Below are 17,163 nucleotides of genomic sequence, written 5' to 3'. Positions count from 1 at the left end.
CACCCGATTATATATTAGCTGATTGCGTTTGAAGTTAGATTAGCGAGCAAAAATCCTAGAATAGAAATGCCAAACCTTGCCATCCATGTGGTTGCAACGTGGCCAACCATAACGCATCACAGCCCTAACGGCGCGTATGACGAAATCAACGGCGCCATGACCACAACGCTGTGGCAGGGCTTATTATTGACAGGTGTGGTATAAACTGAGAGACAGTCTCAACCCAATTAAATATTTATTCTCACATGTAAATGTCCAGGCGCGGCACGGAGGCGCGGAGGGGCGCAGGCCACTTGTTGATTAGGGCCCCTAACTCCGAATATCTCCTGACTCATGGTATATTGTGATGACGGAGTATAGACTAGATTACTTCTGATTCAGAAATAAATCAAGTCCTTTGAATCTTCCCCTTTGTCCGTGGTGAGATCTGTGGTGTTCTAAAATAATAATAAAGCGACGCCCCGCCAGCTTTGTATACTTACCCTACTACCGAGCACCTTGGAACCTTGATTCATTTAAACATCTACTCGGTAATTCCTTGTCCATTCCCTGACGTGATAAAATTCTAGAGGACTGCTCTGGTGTAACCAAAATGGGCCTACTTGTGCTCGCTACGGCCGCGGCGCTGGTGTCCTACGTATGTTGTGTCTTGGTACCGTGTTGTCGCGATTTTGTCAAGGCTAACAGAATGAGTAGCTGATAATACTATCAATATATCGTCTAACCCTGCACCCACTGGCCAAATATCCTGGTCCCAAATTCGCCGCTATCACCAACTGGTATGCGGCACTTTACATATGGAGGGGCGATATGCATATAACGCATCAGGCCTGGCATGAGCAATACGGTAATTGAATCCCGCTTCATTTCCAAATAAAAAGGCAGCAATGAAGATTCTGATTTGAAACAGGAGACACCGTCCGAGCAGGCCCAAATACTCTCTACTTCAATAGCCCGTCCGCGATGGCGGGTATATACTCGGTAGGAGCGAATGTGCGAAAGCCCGATGCCTGGGTGGCGTTTAGTCCCAGCCGTCGAAGTGGAAATATTCTGAGTACAGTGGATAAGACAGTCCATGCATTCAAACGCCGGGCAATTGGGCCGGTCTTCTCAGACCGCGGGCTGCAGCAGTTGGAGGGCAGGATACTGGCGAATGTCCAGCGCTTCACTGCGCGTCTGCAAGTGCCAGACGAGATAGTACCGAAACCTGCACAGGAGGATACGGATTCCGAGAAGGGGAAGCAGGGTAATGACGCCTGGGGCCCTAAGCAAGATATGGCGCTGCTCTGCGAACGGCTTGCCTTTGATGTAATCAGTGATATCGTATATGGAAAGCGTCTGGACATGTTAGAGACACCGGGGATGCGGTGGATTACTGACGCGTACACGGCGATGTCGCGGCGAAGTTCGATGGTATGAGTCCTTCTCTTTCCTCGCCTACAGAGGTCACGTATGAACCGCTAGCTAACGAGTGCAGTCACTCACGCAGCCCAAGTTGTACGAGTGGAAACTCGACCAGATCTTCCTTTCGGCTGCGTATCGGGATATCATCCGCACCGGGACCTACACGTATAATAGGGTTAAGGCTCGTGTGGCCCAAGGAAGAAAGGAAACAAACCGAGACCTGTTTGATTCCTTGATGGAGGCCCAGGATCACAAGCGTGGTCTAGAATACAGAACGAAGGACCTCTGGATCGAGTCAATGCTGCTACTCACTGCAGGTATGTACCCCAGCTATTTGATTGTAGTAAAGATTAACAGATATAGGTGCTGATACCACATCAACAACCATGTCCGCCGCCATATTCTATCTCCTACATAATCCAGCAGCCTTAGCCCGCGCCATTTCCGAAGTCCGACAGACCTTTAAAACCGCAGACGAAATCCAAAGGATCACCCAGGTAAACGACTGCAAGTTCTTCCAGGCCTGTATAAATGAAGCCCTGCGACTAGCCCCCGCCGTACCTCTGGCCTCTCTCAGAGCTGTCGAAAAGGGCGGTTTGACGCTGGGTGGTGAACATATCCCGGAAGGCACTATCGTGGGAACCTCACTGTACACCATGCAGAGAAACCCGGCGTACTTCGACCAGCCTAACAGTTTCCGGCCCGAGCGGTGGTTCGTAGATCCAGCTACGGGGGTGACGGAGGAGAGCGTCAACATGACGCATAAGGCATTCGCACCTTTTGGCGTTGGGCCGCGGCAGTGCGTTGGGTGGAGGTTGGGCTGGTTGGAACTGAATGTGACCCTTGCGCGGACGTTATTTCTGTATAATCTGCGTCTGGCGCCTGGTGCGCCTTGCTGTTCTAGAAGGATATCCGGGGAGGAGTGTGAGTATAGTACGAAGGCGTGGTCAGTTATGGCTGGGGAGGGGCCTGTTGTTCAGTTCCGCAGGGCTGGCCCTGAGACTGCTTATTGACGTGGTCGAGATTATGTTCTATTTGTATTTGTAATGACTATAGACTGTATAGCTAATTCATGGGGAATGTTCTCCCTCGCGGGTCAATATCAGACGGTAATCGGCTCAGTTCACTGGCTTCGGATACATTGGTAACTGATCCAAGGCAGCTCAATCAATCCAGCCCTATTGCCCTCTTGCATGTATTGAATACCTTCCCCCACGGCGTCATTTGACTCTGAAGCGACCGTTCATGAGAGTGGAACTGTTTCCATTCCCAAAACCGAAGCTGTTCTGGCGCTCCACCGGGACTTTTCCACATATCCTGTACTGGAAACGGCGAAGGGTCGCATGAAAGCCGATAGTGGAAGGTTTGATAATATGGAAGCTCACTGACGAACTGAGCATCATTAACAGTCATGAACCTCCCTTTCTCCAGCCGCAGGCTAAGTTTCTGGGGCAGGAATGCTTCCTCGGTAAGTCTGTCCTCGTTGATCTGGAATCGTTGCATGTCCATTTCGCCCAGCTGAATGCGGCGGGTTGTGAGTGTCATTTTGATGTCGATCTGGCCGATATTATGTGGCTGCCAGGTTTGCAGCCACGAAGACGCAACGTCGATTTCATTGTTTGAAAAGTCTGGCTGCTGTGCTTCCCAGTTGAAATGGGCTGCGATAAACAAACAAAGCTCACGGCGGGCGACCAGCTGGTGATATCAGCTCAGGTCGGTGGAATGGTGCAAATAGACTTACATCGCCAGTGCCATCTTCGTGGAACTGGATATAGCTCTCTGCCGCGGAGTCCCACCACCACTTTTCAGCGCACAAAAGAGAACGGAAAGTAGCCATTGCAAGCCCTGTGTCAGGATGGCGCAGATGTGCACGGTGGTCCCCCTGTGTTGGTGTTATCAGCTTAGCACTGCCTCATGGCGGGGCTATGTTTGGGGGCCATAAAGAAGGTTGATATAGTGATGCACTGGGCGCCAGCATACCGTTTGAAACGGCAGTATACCCGTATTCCAGATGGATTGGAGCCTTGGGTGCTGCTTAACAGTATCCAGTGCCTTTTCTCCGTCAGAGGCGCCCGGCAGTAGAGTTAGATTACACAGTCGAAATCTAAAAACACAACTGGAAAGCACACCAGATTCATTTCTCTGAAAGCCAAGGCCGGTATACCTCTGGATCCTCGAAGATCACCGGGTCTCTATGTGCAACAAATGTTGGTACCTAGGCGACGACGTCCCTGGCAATGTCCTCGTCCATGATCTTCATTCCCTCTGGTGGGGTGCGGTGTTCGGGGCCCCGGGCGAGAGGGGGCGAGAGGCGGAAGGATTCCTCGAGGCAGGCTTTTAGGTATGGGAGGTTCTTGACGCTGTCGTATCTTGCGATGGGCTCGTTGTCTGCCATTGCACCGGCGACTTCCTGGCGGACGATTGCGAGTGCTTGGGGGGGTTTGATTAGAATGATGGGGTGGTGTTTGCAGAGGGACTTGGGGTCGATGATATACGATAGCAGGGGTTCGAGGATGCAAGCCAGTATGAGAAGGATCAATGTCAGTGCCATGGTCGCTCAGAAGTGTGAGCTTGTGGATTTCCAGATGTCCACCGTAGGAGGGTATTTTATATATCCTCTCTTGGCCTATATATTCCAGCATAACTATGTAGACTCGGATATATATATATCCAGCCCAAGTGATACAAAACCGAGGTCAATAAATGAGAACGGAATATGTAATGTATTTTAATCAAATGGATATATGAAACTGCAATTAATATCTACTCGCGTACACTCCTCGCAGACCCAGCCTCTAGATCCCCTCCACGCTCACGACTAACACTCCCCCTCCGCCTCCCAAACCGATGTCTCGCAGACGATGTCCCACTACGCACACTGCGCCCATCAGCAGACGACCTGCCCTCCTGCGTAGAATTGCGCTCCTCCTCGGCAATCTCCTGCATGCGGCGGTCCGCAGCCTGCTGGTTCGCATTGCGCATGACCTCGTCCACATGCGAGGTACTGCCGCGGTCCTCGAAGACATCGCCCATGATATCGTTCGAGGAGATATCCGACATGCCTAGCGAGAAATCGACGTGCTTGTGCTTGCTGACAGATTCGCCACGGGACCGGGCTGCGGCGGTGTCCATGCCCCGCCGGAGGATGGAAGGCCGGGGCTGCACGCCGCTGCTTGTGCCGCTGTTCTCGGGGATACTCGTTGATTCATCAATACGGACGCCCGGTCCAGCATGCTGGTCGTCTCCAGCTGCTGCAGGGTCGCGGTCCTGATCCTGATCCTGGTATGTAGGCGGGGGAGCACCAGAAGCCGGTGCGCCAGAGTACGCAACATGGAACGGCGCATTGACGTTGTAACCCTGGAGGTTCATGCGAGGGCCCTCGATGCCGATTTCCTGGAGCGCGACCATGAGCATGCAGATGAACTTGTTGCGGCGCTGCAGACGCAGTCCCTCGTTCTGCCAGTTGGATTTGTAGAAGAAGACGATGTTCAGCGTCAGAGATAGGTTCTCCGTCACCTCGCGGAGCTCGGTAAGGATCATACTCTGGAAGTCGCGCTTCTCGCTGCGCACGAACTCGACGAGGCGCTGGCGGAGGCGCTCCATCTGGTCGATGGTGGTGCCGTATTTGATGACGATGGGGAGGGCTTCGGCCAGGGCGCCGGTGCGGCGCTGGTTTAGGACGAAGAGGTTGTTCAGCACGCTATTGGGGGCCTGCACGATGTGGCCTTGCATTTTCTTGAACTCGGTGTAGAGCAGGGCGATTTCCTTTACGAAGTAGTCGTCGCCGAGGCCGTTGTCGCCGGAGTTGCCGTAGATGGTGACGCGGTCGCCGACGTCGAAGGGGTGCTTGACGAAGACGAAGATGATGGACTGGAGGAATTCAGTGGCAGTTGTAGAGAACATCCAGGAGAGGGCGAGGATGGTTGAGCCGGCTGATGTCAAGACTCCTGCTGCGGAGGTTGATATCAAGGTGAGGAAGACAATAACAATGATAATAAAGACGAAGAACATGAACACCTGGTCCAGTTTAGAGACCACCGAGTCCAGGTCCTTCAGCGAGGCAGTGATGGACTTGCGCTCACGGCCGATATCAACACAGACAGCCTCGAGCTCTTCCATGGAGATATCGCCGTTCATGTCCCGGTCGAACATGGAGAACGCCGCCTCTGCCTCCTCGTTGTCGTCGAAGGCCTCCTTCAGGTCGCCCGAGAAGACGGTTTCAAAGCCCTCGCGCGCAAACGTCCGATACAGACGACGAGCAAGCACCTGGCAGCCAGAGGTCGACCGCAGCAGGGCCAGAATGACCTGGTATGGGTCTCCGCTGTTCTTCCCCTGCCTGCCGGTGAAGTCTGCAAGGACGCCCCCAGCGACATCGCCCACCTTGTTGCCAACGGTCTTGACGGCCTTCTGGGCGACCTTGCCAGCCTTGCTGGCATACTGCAGCGGGTTTCTGGGGCTGTCGGACGCCTTCTCGTTGTTGTTCTGCTCGAACGCGTCGTCCTCTTCCGTGATGCGGCTCCGCGAGAAGTGATATAGCTTCGTCAAGCTGCCAATCTGGAACTTGTTGATCTGGATGCGGTCGTCGTACGTCCGCTGATGGAAGCTGATCGCAATAAGCTGGATAATGACTTTCTCAACCAAGTTGAGGATCGTCCACACCAGGCCCACGATGATGAGCTTGTTCAGCGTCCCCTCCCAGCCACGCGTGCGCTTATCCCCATCCACATGGTGGTTCTTCATTGTAGGCAGGAAGGAAATCTCAACGGCGAGCCACCAGAAGAACAGCACAAAGTGCACCTCGAGCTGCTTGGCCATGTCGCGCCACTTCTTCGCGTTGTTGGTGAAAATGCTCGCCACGATGCTCACCACCGGCGGTATACACTTGCCCACAACTCTCGCAGCCCACAGCGTCAGCCAGACAATCTCCAGCCAGATCGCGAACCACATCAGCTCCACGCCGCCGACGCTGGCCTCGGTGTATTCCAGCGCGCCGACCAGCAGCGGGATCAGGAGGAGCAGGACGACGGGGACGATGTAGGTGAGGTAGCGCACGATGAAGCTGGACTCGTGCACCTTCTTGACGAACGCGGAGAGCTTCGTCGCGGGACTCTCGGGCGGCGTGTACACGGCGGATTTCTCGTGCAGGGGGTTCGTGGCCTCGTCGAACTCGTCGATGTGGCTGCGGTGCGATCGCGTTCGGCTCATGGAGGTGCGCCCGTGCTGGCTTTGGGCTTGGGTGGATTGAGACGCCACGCGCTCGGCTTGCATGAGCTGCAGGTCGTCGTCGAAGCGGGTGGCCTGCTCTCGTCGCGACGAGGCCGTGCTCATGGGGCCTGGCTCGACATCGTGGAGGTTGGTGTCGACCTTGAGGTGGCCGCTGGGCGAGACGGTGGGCTCGCCCACGTAGGTGCCATCGGAGCTCGAATGGTCTTTTCTGTCGCGGTCTTTTTCCTCCATGGGTTGCAGTACTGTGAGTGTACAAAACTCGAACTACAGGGTGAAAAAGAATAGTGGGAGGAGATAGATTAGGGGCACGATCTGATCTCAACAGCGAGATCGGCCGTGACTTTCTTGCTTCGAGTAAGCCTCGACCGCAGGCCTATGACATCTTGGAGCAGAGTTCAAGCGAGCCTGATCTGGACAGGTATTCAATATTATTTGGCAATGGGCGCCTCGCTCCACTTCCTATCTCCACAGCACACTCCACCAGGCCCACGGTGGCGCGATATACACTCGGACGACTCCACTATTTCCACGACGCAGAGGAGCTCAGATTTTGCAGTTTCAGACTGTGGCTCGTCATTGGCTAGCAAAACAGGCCCAGACTGGTCCTTACTTGGAACCAGTGGGAGTCGAATATTCGTGATTGGGTTCCAGCGATACCACGACGCCACGCCCCTGGGACCTGAAGCCAGAGCAACTCTTCCTCGTAAGGTCGAACGCAAATGCTAACTCTTGCTTAATATTAGCCTGACGCCACACACGCAACAGCACCACGCTGGATCCGTGCGACAACTCACGGCGCAGCCTGGGACCCGCTGGGACATGTGGCGTGCCCAATTGCGCACTGATCGCCCTCCAGGCTTGGATTTCCAAGGATGTCCAAGGTCCTTGGAGATATCCACACAATGAAGCCATTGGCTTTCGTCGCTTCCTCGGCTGTGGTCGTTTATAAAGTAAGATCTTCGAAGTTGTACCCGTGCTGCTCGGCAAGGGAGAGGTGTCAATGGTTGATCACCCACAAGCTTGATGACAGCTTGGTAGCTATACGAAAGCAGAGGACTTAGTATATTGATGCTACGCGGTTGAGAATGCGTTCCTGCTCGGAGATATGTCCCGGTTTCTTCATAGCATCAGGTTCATGGGATTCCTAAAACAATGGTATATAATTGCATACGTACGTCTACCGGTAGGAGATATATTTATAGGATAACAGCTCCATCCGCCACAGAATGGCCAACTTCCGAGGCCACTGGATGAAATTGAGTTTGGAGAAAGCGATCGGCTGAATATCCCTACTCCTACGAGCACTCAACGGTGTCATCTCGGCTGCTCCAAGTCTGGACCGTTTCGAATGTTCGAAGACCAGCTATCCTCCTTGATCTTTCGACGCCCACCGTCTGAGCTCATTAGAAGACTCCATGGTACATGGGTGGTCAGGCCCTAGCATACGTCTTCCAAGCTCTGTACACTTTTCCATCAGACCTTTAGCCTCTTCAACCTTCCCTATATTCTTCCAAATAATCGCAATTTTAAGCATGATCAAGAGACTGTGGGGATTCTCTTGATCGACCATACGCCCCGCTTCCTCCATTACCGTAGCCTGTAGTTCTCTTGCTTCCTGCAGTCGTCCTTGCCATGCGTATACTAATGCAAGGGTTTGCATACTCTCTATAGTCTCGGGATGCCCTGCCCCCAGCGCCTGCCTCTGCCCCTCCATTGCCTGTAGCGCGACATTTTCTGCTTCCTTCCATTGACCGCGTGCAAAGTATTTTCTTGCAAGGCTAGCCATGACCATCAGAGTCAAAGGATGCTCGGAGCCTAGTACCCGTTTTCGTATCTCCATGACCTGGATGTGCAGCCGTTCTGTTTCTTCCCGTCCAGCTACACGTCCTTCCAGTATGTCTAGAGTACCAAAGTTCTGTGGCCTTGGGGGATTCTTCCGCGCCTCCAATACTAATACATCCACTTCCTCTGCTTTCTTGCGTTGCCCTTGCTGCCGGTATATACGCGCAAGGGTATCAAGAGTGCATAGAGTATCAGGGTGCTCTGGACCCAGCAGATCCATCCGCACTTTCAATGCAATTACCCCCACTCTTTCTGCTTCCCCAAGCCGGCCTTTAGCCAGATATAATGAAGCAAGGTCATGAAGAAGGCATACAGCCTCAGGGTGGCGGTCGGGCCCTGAAATCGCATTGCGCATCCTTAATATCCGTAGTGCCAGTGTTCCCGCTTCATAATACCCTGCGTTGGCGTAAAGTACTAGTAGTTTTCTGGCTTCACCATACCCCCCGTCGTCGACAAAGCAACGCATCACATTCTCCAAGAAGTCGCGGTACCGCGCTTGATTTTTGCGCAGTACGGGACCACTTAATAAATGTACCGCATGGGGCACGTATTCTCGCCAGTGCTGATCCATGTGAAGACCCTCTTCCACTCGGTCTGCTGCTTTGGATATATAAGCAGGTAACCGACCCTCCATCCTCATCCAATTGCGAGTTGCCAGATGGACCAAACGATGGAGAGTAATAAAGCAATTTTCAGATTGTAAGGAGACGTTTCCAGGTTGTAATGCGATAAAGGAGAAGGCGCTCAGAAGTCCAAGGGCATCAACCATCTCAATGTTGAACTTGGGGGCAAGGAATGTTCGTGGGATATCTTGTGGATGGACACAGGCCATCAAATATAGGTACTCGGCAGCAAGTGGATGTAGACTCTGTATCTGAGTGAATGAGATGAGCCATGTCTTTGCTACGGGATTTTGTACATCCTTGTAGCGGTGGCTGTCGCCAAAGTCTTTGCTGAGGAGGTCCACAACATCCTTCTCCTGTTTCACTAAAAGCGTCGAGTAATCGGATATTGAGATATGCTTTTTGTTTATATAGGCAACAGCCTGGCTGAGAGCCAATGGAAGGAATGTGAGCTGTTGAAGCAGAGAAAGCATTGCCTGATAATCACGATCCACGTCCTTGCGAAGAGATTTGTCCAGAAACTCCATGCCGGATGTTTTATCAAGGGCGTGAATATGTACCACATCAGAGGATGCCAAGTCCACAGCTAGCTCTCCATTCCGGGTAGTAAAGATAACATGCCCTTTATTATTAAATGGGATAAAGTCCGTTAATGGCGGGGTACTGTTGTCTCCTTTCATCCACATTTCTATATCGTCTGCATTGTCGAAGATCAAGAGCCAGTCCGAGTCAGTTTGGCTGAAGTAGGTCTTGAACCACTGCTTTACATCTGCTGGCTTCCTGTTCTCACCCTCGACTGTTTCTGCAATTGCCGTAAAGCTTTGCTCAACAGCCTCGTAGCTGATGCAGGGGATCCAAAAGATTGAACAATGCGGTTCTCTATCTCGAACACGGTACACTAGCTCGAGAGCTACCTGGGTCTTCCCAACCCCTCCAAGACCAGTAATAGCGAGCCTTTTCGGACCATCAGGCATAGACATTAACTTTTCTAGTTCGAGGAGCTCATCCTGGCGTCCAACAAAACGCGGGTTTCTTCCAAAAGGAATCATCAAGTGGCGAGCTTTGCTTGTATCTGTCACATATGGTAAGGGAATTGATATAGGCTAACATCTGCTACCTAGGGCTACTGACCTTCTTGTTGAGTAGGCCTCCAGTCCTCCAAGAATGCCTTCGCCGCGGAAGCCCCAGTTGCTGCTGCGTATTTCTGCCATGACTTGTCTTTATGACTGTCGGCGTAATCGCACACGCCTTTGATGATAATGCAGGGGATATTATCCCATACCCCTGCCCCCTCCATCTCAAAGGCAACAGTCCTTTCTCTCTTAGTTATTTCGTCTCGGTGCTGGGCGGACTTCATCACCGTGTCTGCGGAGGCCACCCGCCCAATGTGCATAGAGATGCCTGCTTCCGATCGACGGCGACGTACCTCGCTATCTTTACACCCAATATCAGCACAGCTAGTGTCAGGTGCAGCCTCGCAGATGCTATAGCCATCACAGACACAAGCAGAAGTCTTCTCGTAATGCTTATGGACGTAAGACGATTTGAACAGAAGGTCATCAATCTGCGGATTGCGCCACAGTCCGTCCTTTTGCTGGAGAGCATGGAGGTGGTGCAGAATCCTTTCCTGATATTCCATGCGAGTTCTCCTCGCATCAAGGGCCTTGAGGAAACCTCGAATCTCCTGGTCTGGCCTACCCAACGTGTCCAGGACATCGGTTTTGCGCTTGAAGCCGTCGGGGTATTGTTTACCGAAATCATATTCAATCACGGAATTGCTGATAATAACATCACCCAGGAATATATCAGGATATTCCGGTGGTGAAGGTGCCCCTCCACATATACCAACGACCAGAGCAAGCCTAACCTCTGGGTAGCTGACTCGTAAATTTGCAGCGACACTGGCGGCGCTTCCCTTCCCCATTCCTGGCATGTAGCTCAATACCACATTATGTTTTCCGATCCGTCCATTTATATATGTATTGCTATCACTCGGATGCTTGCTGTAGTATCTGGATAGGCGATCGTAAGGATCATCGAACAAGGCTTCAACAGCGTCAGCCTCGAGAGTAAGCGCGCAGATGATTGCGATCGCAAACTCGGTGCGCGATGTCGGTCGCATTGCAACCGGTGAAATGGGGCATCAGAAGACATAGAAGCGTCTTCCGCAGGATTGGGGTTGTTATTCAAGGCAGCGAGGTTGTCAAGGTCTGGAGCTGAAGTTAAGGGGGATGAGGCTGTGCGTAGCCTCGCGATGGCGTCCAGCAACCACTGGGCTGGAATAAGCGCCCAAGGGGGGGTAGTGCATAGCCTTGCAGCATACTGGTTCCTGAAGCAGTAGAAGGCCTGGCTGAGGCTGAAGTGGAAGAAAATGTGGATTGCAATATGGGTTGTGTGGGGGAAGAAGTGTATGAGTAGCGTCTAGTTCTATTGAATTATATCTATATATCTGTATAACTATCTGGTTATTCAACACGGTGCTTCAAGGCCAGAGACTGCGCTCCAACAGCCGCAGCGTCTGGAACAGCCTCAACATAGGCAAACTTGATTCGGTTACCAGCCAATATATCCAGAACTAGTCTTTGATATGTCTCGTGCATCAGAGCACCACCGGAAAGAACCAGGCCTGTCTTCTCGGGTTGAGCAGTAGTGGACGATCTGGGGTCTATCAAGCGTCCTAGAACTGTATCAACCAGTGCCTTTGCTTGTGATGATGCAATTGTTATGGCTGTAGTATCGCTGATCGCTAGATCCAGCACAATGTGAGCAACTGCTGCAATACGCGTCTTGACATTTCCCCCATTCTGTCCTGATAGGACCTCACTCAAGAGGTCCATATCCTTTGACTCTGATATGCCGAAATGTCGCAGAACTGCCTGTTCAAGCTGTCCAAGCTCCATATTAGGACGTATACCGAGGCTGACCTCTTCGCAGACAGTCAAGGTATGCTTCACTGCCTCCAGGCCAATGGAATACCCACCCCCCTCATCACCGAGAAGATGTCCCCAGCCTCCTGAGCGGGCAGTTCTTGTCGGCTCCGTACCTGATTCGGTGCTATATCGCATTGCAACGCTACCTGTCCCGGCGATGAGAACTATCGCGGGGGATATGTCAGGATGTCGACCTATCACGGCGGAGAGCAAGTCCACGTCGTTTGACATCCGCAAGGACCCAGATGGATGGCCCAGTACTTCTGTGATTTTGGATTCAAACCTTTGGCGTAGCCCAGGTCTGTCCATTCCGGCGAGAGCAATCCAGGCTTTTTCAAAGGCTGAGAGAATGGGCTGGTTTGTAGTTGATACCCGCGCGTTCTGGAGGGCCTGCTGCACTGCTGTGGTGAGATTCACAATTGCAGAGTCTAACTGAGCGCTGTCGGTTCTGATAATTGTTAGTATGCCATAAATATGTATAAGGAGGGTAAGCACACATATTACACGGACCAGCCTCTCCTCTACCCAGTACAGAACCAGTATGGTCTGCAACCACGGCAGCGCATTTCGTCCCGCCCCCGTCGACGCATAAAACAAGCCTTTCCTCACGGCCTTTACTGTGTTCTGATCCGATAGCAGGAATCTTAGCCCTGTCCAGAGCTTTTGAAAGCTGCTGACGACATGCTTCAAGGTCCTGCTGGCACTCTTCCACAGACCGTCCAGTCTCAGCCACAATCAGAGCCAATTTCACACTCCCATTACATCGACTCAACAGCAAGTCAATATCTTCATTCGAAGCGGACGCATAATGCGCACTGCACCGGCGGATAATGTTCCGCGAGCGTTGACGCAGTTTCGCATTCGATGCGACGAGATCAACCATCTACCTGTAATTAGTTCTATCCCATTAACTGGATGACATAGAGATAGAGGAACTTACCGTATTCCCAAACGTCTTCCCAACCTTAATCATTGTCCCCGTACTCAGCATATTAAGCACCAGCTTCGTCGCAGTCCCAGCCTTCAACCTCGTACTCCCACTAATAACCTCTGGGCCAGGTAGCGGCGCAATAAGAAAATCCACATCTCCAGATTCTCCAAGTGCAGAAGGTTCCGCGCAGACAACGCCGATAGTTACACACCCGATGCGCTTGGCGAAGGATATACACCCGAGAACGTAGGGCGTGCGCCCACTCGCCGCGATCCCGATTACACTGTCAAATTCGGGATCCAGGTCCAGACTGGCCATATCATTCTCTCCTAGCGAGATACTATCTTCAGCGCCTTCCTGGGCGCGACGGATGGCTGCGTCTCCGCCGGCGATTAGACCGATGAATTGACCCGGTGGTGCGGCGAAGGTTGGTGGGATTTCAGACGCGTCGAGGATACCGAGTCTATAACTCTGGGTATTATATCATTACTGTCCTGGATAATTATTGAGTATAAAGGAGTTACTGACCGGCCGCTTGTCCCTGCGCCCACATAGATGACTCTCCCGCCATTACGGACGCGAGGAGTTAAGGCGTCGATTGCGCCTGCGATCTGGGGGAGACACGGGGTGAGACTTGCTGGGACGCGGTGATCTTCATCGTTAATCAGGGTGCACATGTCAAGTGTGGAGAGTTGGTCGATGTGTCTGGTTTGGGGGTTCGAGGCCTCCGTTTGGAGGTGGGAGAGGGTGTTGAGGTCCATTGTTTAGCTGAGTATATGCATCAACAGAATGAGTTCTGGATGTGAAGGTACAAAATAAATGAAAAGCACCCCGCAATAAGGTTACTCTCCAGATGTTACATTCTTCTTCTCCAACGTCGTATTTTGCTGGCGATCAGGCGAATTATCGCGAATTGGAGCTCGTATTCGTGGAACCGGATATGGAACGGCCACGCGACGGTGGAGATGGTATTGATATGTTTATAAACGTGGGTACCCAGTTTTATCGACTGTCTTCTATTCCATTGTGTCAGGTCAAGATGCAGGTTAATACACCAGAAGATGGCCGGGGGGCTGCACCAAGCCAATCAGTTGTATATCGAACATATACACACCCCTGGTTCCAGATCCTCCTAATCAGCTTCATCTGTTTCTGCTGTCCTGGAGTATGTCCTCTCCATATCTTTCATTTCAACACCTAACAAGATAGATGTACAATGCCCTAACAGGCCTCGGAGGCTCCGGCCAAGTCGACCCAACAGTCGCGGCAAACGCAACCGTAGCCCTGCTAGCAGCTACAGCCGGTACAGCTCTCTTCATCGTCGGGCCCATCTTCGATCGCGTCGGACCACGAACCTGCCTTCTTCTCGGAGGCTGGACATACCCACTCTACGCAGGAAGTCTCCTCTGTTTCAACCGCACCCAGAACGGGGCATTCGTGATCGCCTCCGGTGCAATTCTCGGTGTTGGCGCATCATTTCTTTGGGTCTCACAGGGCGCAATTATGACGACCTACGTACACGAATCCCAGAAGGGGCGTGCGATTGCCGCGTTCTGGATTATATTCAACCTCGGCGGTGGTGTGGGATCGCTGGCGAGTTTCGGGCTGAATTATCACTCCGAGAGTGGGACTGTTTCTGATGGCACGTACATCGCCCTGTTGATTCTCATGGCTGTGGGATGGCTGCTTGGTGTGCTTATTTGCCCGCCGTCTGCTGTGCGTCTTGATGAACTACAACAACAACAGAGGACGGATATAGAAACTGAAACAGCGACGAATTGGAAAAGAACGCTTCGCCACGCAGTGCATACAATCATCGACTGGCGCGTCCTCTGTATGCTACCGCTCTTCTTCTGTGCAAACGTCTTCTACTCATACCAGCAAAACATCGTCAACGGAATGACCTTCAACATCCGCACGCGCTCCCTGAACAGCGCCTTGTACTGGATAGCCCAGATGCTGGGCGGTCTAATCATGGGTCTGATTCTCGATATCCCCAGTCTAACCCGGCCTGCACGCGCAAAAGCAGGATGGGTATTCCTGTTCATCACGGGGATGAGTATCTGGGGCGGCGGATACGCGTTCCAGCGATGGAGTACTACGCGAATGTCGCACGGTCTAAAGCAGGATATAGACTACACGGCTGGATCTGTCTCGACCGGCCCGATATTCTTGTATATATTCTACGGCGCGTTCGATGCGTTTTGGCAGTCCTATTGCTATTGGCTGATGGGGGCGCGGTCGAATGATCCTGCGGTTGTGGCGGTGCTGGTGGGTGCGTATAAGACGTTCCAGAGTACAGGAGGCGCGATGGCTTGGAGGATCAATGCGCTGGACAAGCCGGCGATGACGCAGTTTGCGATGGATTGGGGGCTTTGCATGGGTGCGTTGGTGGTTGCTGTTCCAGCTGTGTTGGCGGTGACGAGGACGAGTAGGGAGGATCTGAGGGAGGTAAATGAGAAGGGGAGTTGAAGTATATGGCTATAATCGAAGGCAGTCCAGATCCCAGGGATTTGTTTATCCAAATAGCAGATGTCTGATCCAAGGTATAATATGACTGATACTGTGTTGTCCACCCCGGTCTATATAAGCCGTGATATACCCATCCCCACCAGTCACAGTAAGCAGCCTGCAGTCACATATTAAACCAGCACATTAAACCAAGACATCCAAGCACGGAATGTCCCGCCATCTGCTTTCCGTTCCTTCTTCCATGCTGACGCCAGCTCACGGCCTGTAAGCGGGCTGTCGTTTCATAAGCGACACGCAATAAGGCGTCTCTTTTTATATTCGAGACACGGCCCGGAGTATCTCCAGCTGTGTTTAGTTATTTTAAATGTAGAACACGGTCAGTTCGCAGGAGGTGTGCCGACATCCGCAGATCCGCAGGCAGCAACATCTCCATCCAACAACCGAAGACTCTGGATAGACAAAGAGGATTCCCCGCCGATCGCGTCACAGCCTCGAGCGGGGTTCATCCTGTAGGACGCCCAATGATGATGCCAAGTGCAAGCCCCCAGTGCCAACGAACAGGAACCCCGGCTGGATCGCGAATGGGGCAGTGAGCTGCTGCCAGCTGCACGCCAAGGGCCAGCCTTGCGATGGCTGTGTGTAAGACCACGAATAAGAGAGGCAATCCAGTGTTGACTTGCGTCTGGGCGGTTGCTGATGACGAGTCTGTCAGATGGTATAATAATGGTATAAAGAGGCCTCCCCTCGCATCTTACTCTCCGTCATTGTACCTGCTTCACTCGCATCTTCTACTTGTATACTTCCACCTCATATCAACTATCATCATGCGTCCAGCTATCCTCCTCGCAGCCCTCGCGAGCGTTGCCCCCGTGCTCGCTCAGGGGGAAACCACCACCGACGTCGTTCCCACCGAGCTTCCAACTGAGTCCACCAGCGTCCTCGATCCCACACCGACAGAGACGGGAAGTGAGTCTCCCACTGAGTCTCCAACCGAGACACCTACCGAGTCTCCCACCGAGTCGCCTACCGAGTCTCCCTCTACGACCCCAACATCAAGCGCTGACGACCCCGAGTCCACCTCCTCGGACGACGGAGAGACTTCCACCTCGTCTGAAGGTGATGACACTGAAACGTATGTCCCTGCAAGCTAAGAATAGAATAACTCAATCTGATACACTTCCCCACAGCTCCACCTCCGAGACCGATGAGCCCACATCTACCTCCGGCGACGACACTGAGGAAACTCCCAGCCCTACCGAGTCTGGTGGCGCCGAAGAGACGCCCTCTGATGATGCTGCTGCGCACCTTGACTCTTCGCTGCTGATGTATGCTGCTCTTGGATACGCCGCTTACGGTGTTGTCTTTTAAGTCGTCTGATTTACCGCTGCCTGACGGCCTGGGTTATGATGTGAGGGTGGGATCTGCGACATCCTACGTTTCGGTTCCCGTGCTGTAATGATGTTCTTGATGTTTACGCGCATATGTCTATAGTGACTGGGTGTGAGATGCGCCGTTGTAATGTGGTTGAGGGTTGATGTCGCGGGTATTTATAGCTCCAGTTTCAAGATACCTTCGTTATGAACACCGTTATTATCATGCAATAAACACACAAAAACATACAATACAGTAAACCCCGGCTGTATCGAACTTGGACATAGCAAGATCTCCTTCAAGCAAGAAACTCTCAAATTAAAAAGCCCACCTATTTTACCATAACCTATTTATACTGCCAATG

The 17,163-nt window shown here is 52.4% G+C and overlaps 8 protein-coding genes across 8 annotated transcripts; 3 read left to right on the top strand and 5 right to left on the bottom strand.

Moving 5' to 3' along the window:
* Nucleotides 1–409: 409 nt before the first annotated feature.
* On the top strand, nucleotides 410–2,417 carry ASPVEDRAFT_878168 (cytochrome P450; the record flags this gene model as incomplete). The annotated part of the gene is made up of 5 exons (XM_040818174.1): nucleotides 410–637; nucleotides 697–847; nucleotides 911–1,413; nucleotides 1,478–1,721; nucleotides 1,768–2,417. Exons 1-5 carry the CDS (start codon nucleotides 593–595, stop codon nucleotides 2,415–2,417), a joined length of 1,593 nt encoding a protein of 530 aa, XP_040673676.1. The 5' UTR covers nucleotides 410–592.
* A 154-nt stretch (nucleotides 2,418–2,571) lies between these two features.
* ASPVEDRAFT_89146 (uncharacterized protein) lies at nucleotides 2,572–3,241 on the bottom strand (the record flags this gene model as incomplete). The annotated part of the gene is made up of 2 exons (XM_040818532.1): nucleotides 2,572–3,099; nucleotides 3,146–3,241. 2 exons carry the CDS (start codon nucleotides 3,239–3,241, stop codon nucleotides 2,572–2,574), a joined length of 624 nt encoding a protein of 207 aa, XP_040673675.1.
* A 378-nt stretch (nucleotides 3,242–3,619) lies between these two features.
* Nucleotides 3,620–3,955, bottom strand: ASPVEDRAFT_34091 (uncharacterized protein; the record flags this gene model as incomplete). Its single annotated transcript, XM_040810819.1, has 1 exon — nucleotides 3,620–3,955. The coding sequence occupies one exon, from the start codon at nucleotides 3,953–3,955 to the stop codon at nucleotides 3,620–3,622; it is 336 nt and encodes a 111-aa protein (XP_040673674.1).
* A 194-nt stretch (nucleotides 3,956–4,149) lies between these two features.
* On the bottom strand, nucleotides 4,150–6,966 carry ASPVEDRAFT_47099 (uncharacterized protein). Its single transcript, XM_040813704.1, has 2 exons — nucleotides 6,130–6,966; nucleotides 4,150–6,096 (listed from the first exon to the last, which is right to left on the bottom strand). Exons 1-2 carry the CDS (start codon nucleotides 6,859–6,861, stop codon nucleotides 4,168–4,170), a joined length of 2,661 nt encoding a protein of 886 aa, XP_040673673.1. The 5' UTR covers nucleotides 6,862–6,966; the 3' UTR covers nucleotides 4,150–4,167.
* A 1,027-nt stretch (nucleotides 6,967–7,993) lies between these two features.
* Nucleotides 7,994–11,217, bottom strand: ASPVEDRAFT_142815 (uncharacterized protein; the record flags this gene model as incomplete). Its single annotated transcript, XM_040807873.1, has 2 exons — nucleotides 7,994–10,167; nucleotides 10,227–11,217. The coding sequence occupies 2 exons, from the start codon at nucleotides 11,215–11,217 to the stop codon at nucleotides 7,994–7,996; spliced, it is 3,165 nt and encodes a 1,054-aa protein (XP_040673672.1).
* A 297-nt stretch (nucleotides 11,218–11,514) lies between these two features.
* Nucleotides 11,515–13,769, bottom strand: ASPVEDRAFT_203030 (putative glucokinase regulator family protein). Its single transcript, XM_040809395.1, has 4 exons — nucleotides 13,485–13,769; nucleotides 12,966–13,419; nucleotides 12,523–12,908; nucleotides 11,515–12,473 (listed from the first exon to the last, which is right to left on the bottom strand). The coding sequence occupies exons 1-4, from the start codon at nucleotides 13,715–13,717 to the stop codon at nucleotides 11,561–11,563; spliced, it is 1,986 nt and encodes a 661-aa protein (XP_040673671.1). The 5' UTR covers nucleotides 13,718–13,769; the 3' UTR covers nucleotides 11,515–11,560.
* Nucleotides 13,770–13,995: 226 nt separating this feature from the next.
* ASPVEDRAFT_66087 (putative MFS transporter) lies at nucleotides 13,996–15,658 on the top strand (the record flags this gene model as incomplete). Its single annotated transcript, XM_040815862.1, has 2 exons — nucleotides 13,996–14,121; nucleotides 14,166–15,658. The coding sequence occupies 2 exons, from the start codon at nucleotides 13,996–13,998 to the stop codon at nucleotides 15,426–15,428; spliced, it is 1,389 nt and encodes a 462-aa protein (XP_040673670.1). The 3' UTR covers nucleotides 15,429–15,658.
* Nucleotides 15,659–15,661: 3 nt separating this feature from the next.
* Nucleotides 15,662–17,159, top strand: ASPVEDRAFT_76681 (uncharacterized protein). The gene is made up of 2 exons (XM_040816364.1): nucleotides 15,662–16,560; nucleotides 16,616–17,159. Exons 1-2 carry the CDS (start codon nucleotides 16,058–16,060, stop codon nucleotides 16,794–16,796), a joined length of 684 nt encoding a protein of 227 aa, XP_040673669.1. The 5' UTR covers nucleotides 15,662–16,057; the 3' UTR covers nucleotides 16,797–17,159.
* Nucleotides 17,160–17,163: the final 4 nt, after the last annotated feature.

The sequence above is a fragment of the Aspergillus versicolor genome, assembly GCF_001890125.1.
Source record: "Aspergillus versicolor CBS 583.65 unplaced genomic scaffold ASPVEscaffold_14, whole genome shotgun sequence".
Taxonomy (NCBI): domain Eukaryota; kingdom Fungi; phylum Ascomycota; class Eurotiomycetes; order Eurotiales; family Aspergillaceae; genus Aspergillus; species Aspergillus versicolor.
The sequence above is the reverse complement of the archived record's forward strand: the minus strand, read 5'-3'. Positions and strand labels throughout refer to the sequence as shown.

Excerpts from the sequence above, each read along its gene's own strand:
- ASPVEDRAFT_47099 (XM_040813704.1), bottom strand. The coding sequence starts at position 6,861 with ATGGAGGAAAAAGACCGCGACAGAAAAGACCATTCGAGCTCCGATGGC. Across the intron at positions 6,097-6,129 it reads CTACAATGAAGAACCACCAT|GGGACGCTGAACAAGCTCAT; the intron begins GTGGATGGGGAT and ends CGTGGCTGGGAG.
- ASPVEDRAFT_203030 (XM_040809395.1), bottom strand. The coding sequence starts at position 13,717 with ATGGACCTCAACACCCTCTCCCACCTCCAAACGGAGGCCTCGAACCCC. Across the intron at positions 13,420-13,484 it reads GGCGCAGGGACAAGCGGCCG|ACTCGGTATCCTCGACGCGT; the intron begins GTCAGTAACTCC and ends CCAGAGTTATAG. Across the intron at positions 12,909-12,965 it reads GGAAGACGTTTGGGAATACG|ATGGTTGATCTCGTCGCATC; the intron begins GTAAGTTCCTCT and ends AATTACAGGTAG.
- ASPVEDRAFT_76681 (XM_040816364.1), top strand. The coding sequence starts at position 16,058 with ATGGCTGTGTGTAAGACCACGAATAAGAGAGGCAATCCAGTGTTGACT. Across the intron at positions 16,561-16,615 it reads GAAGGTGATGACACTGAAAC|CTCCACCTCCGAGACCGATG; the intron begins GTATGTCCCTGC and ends ACTTCCCCACAG.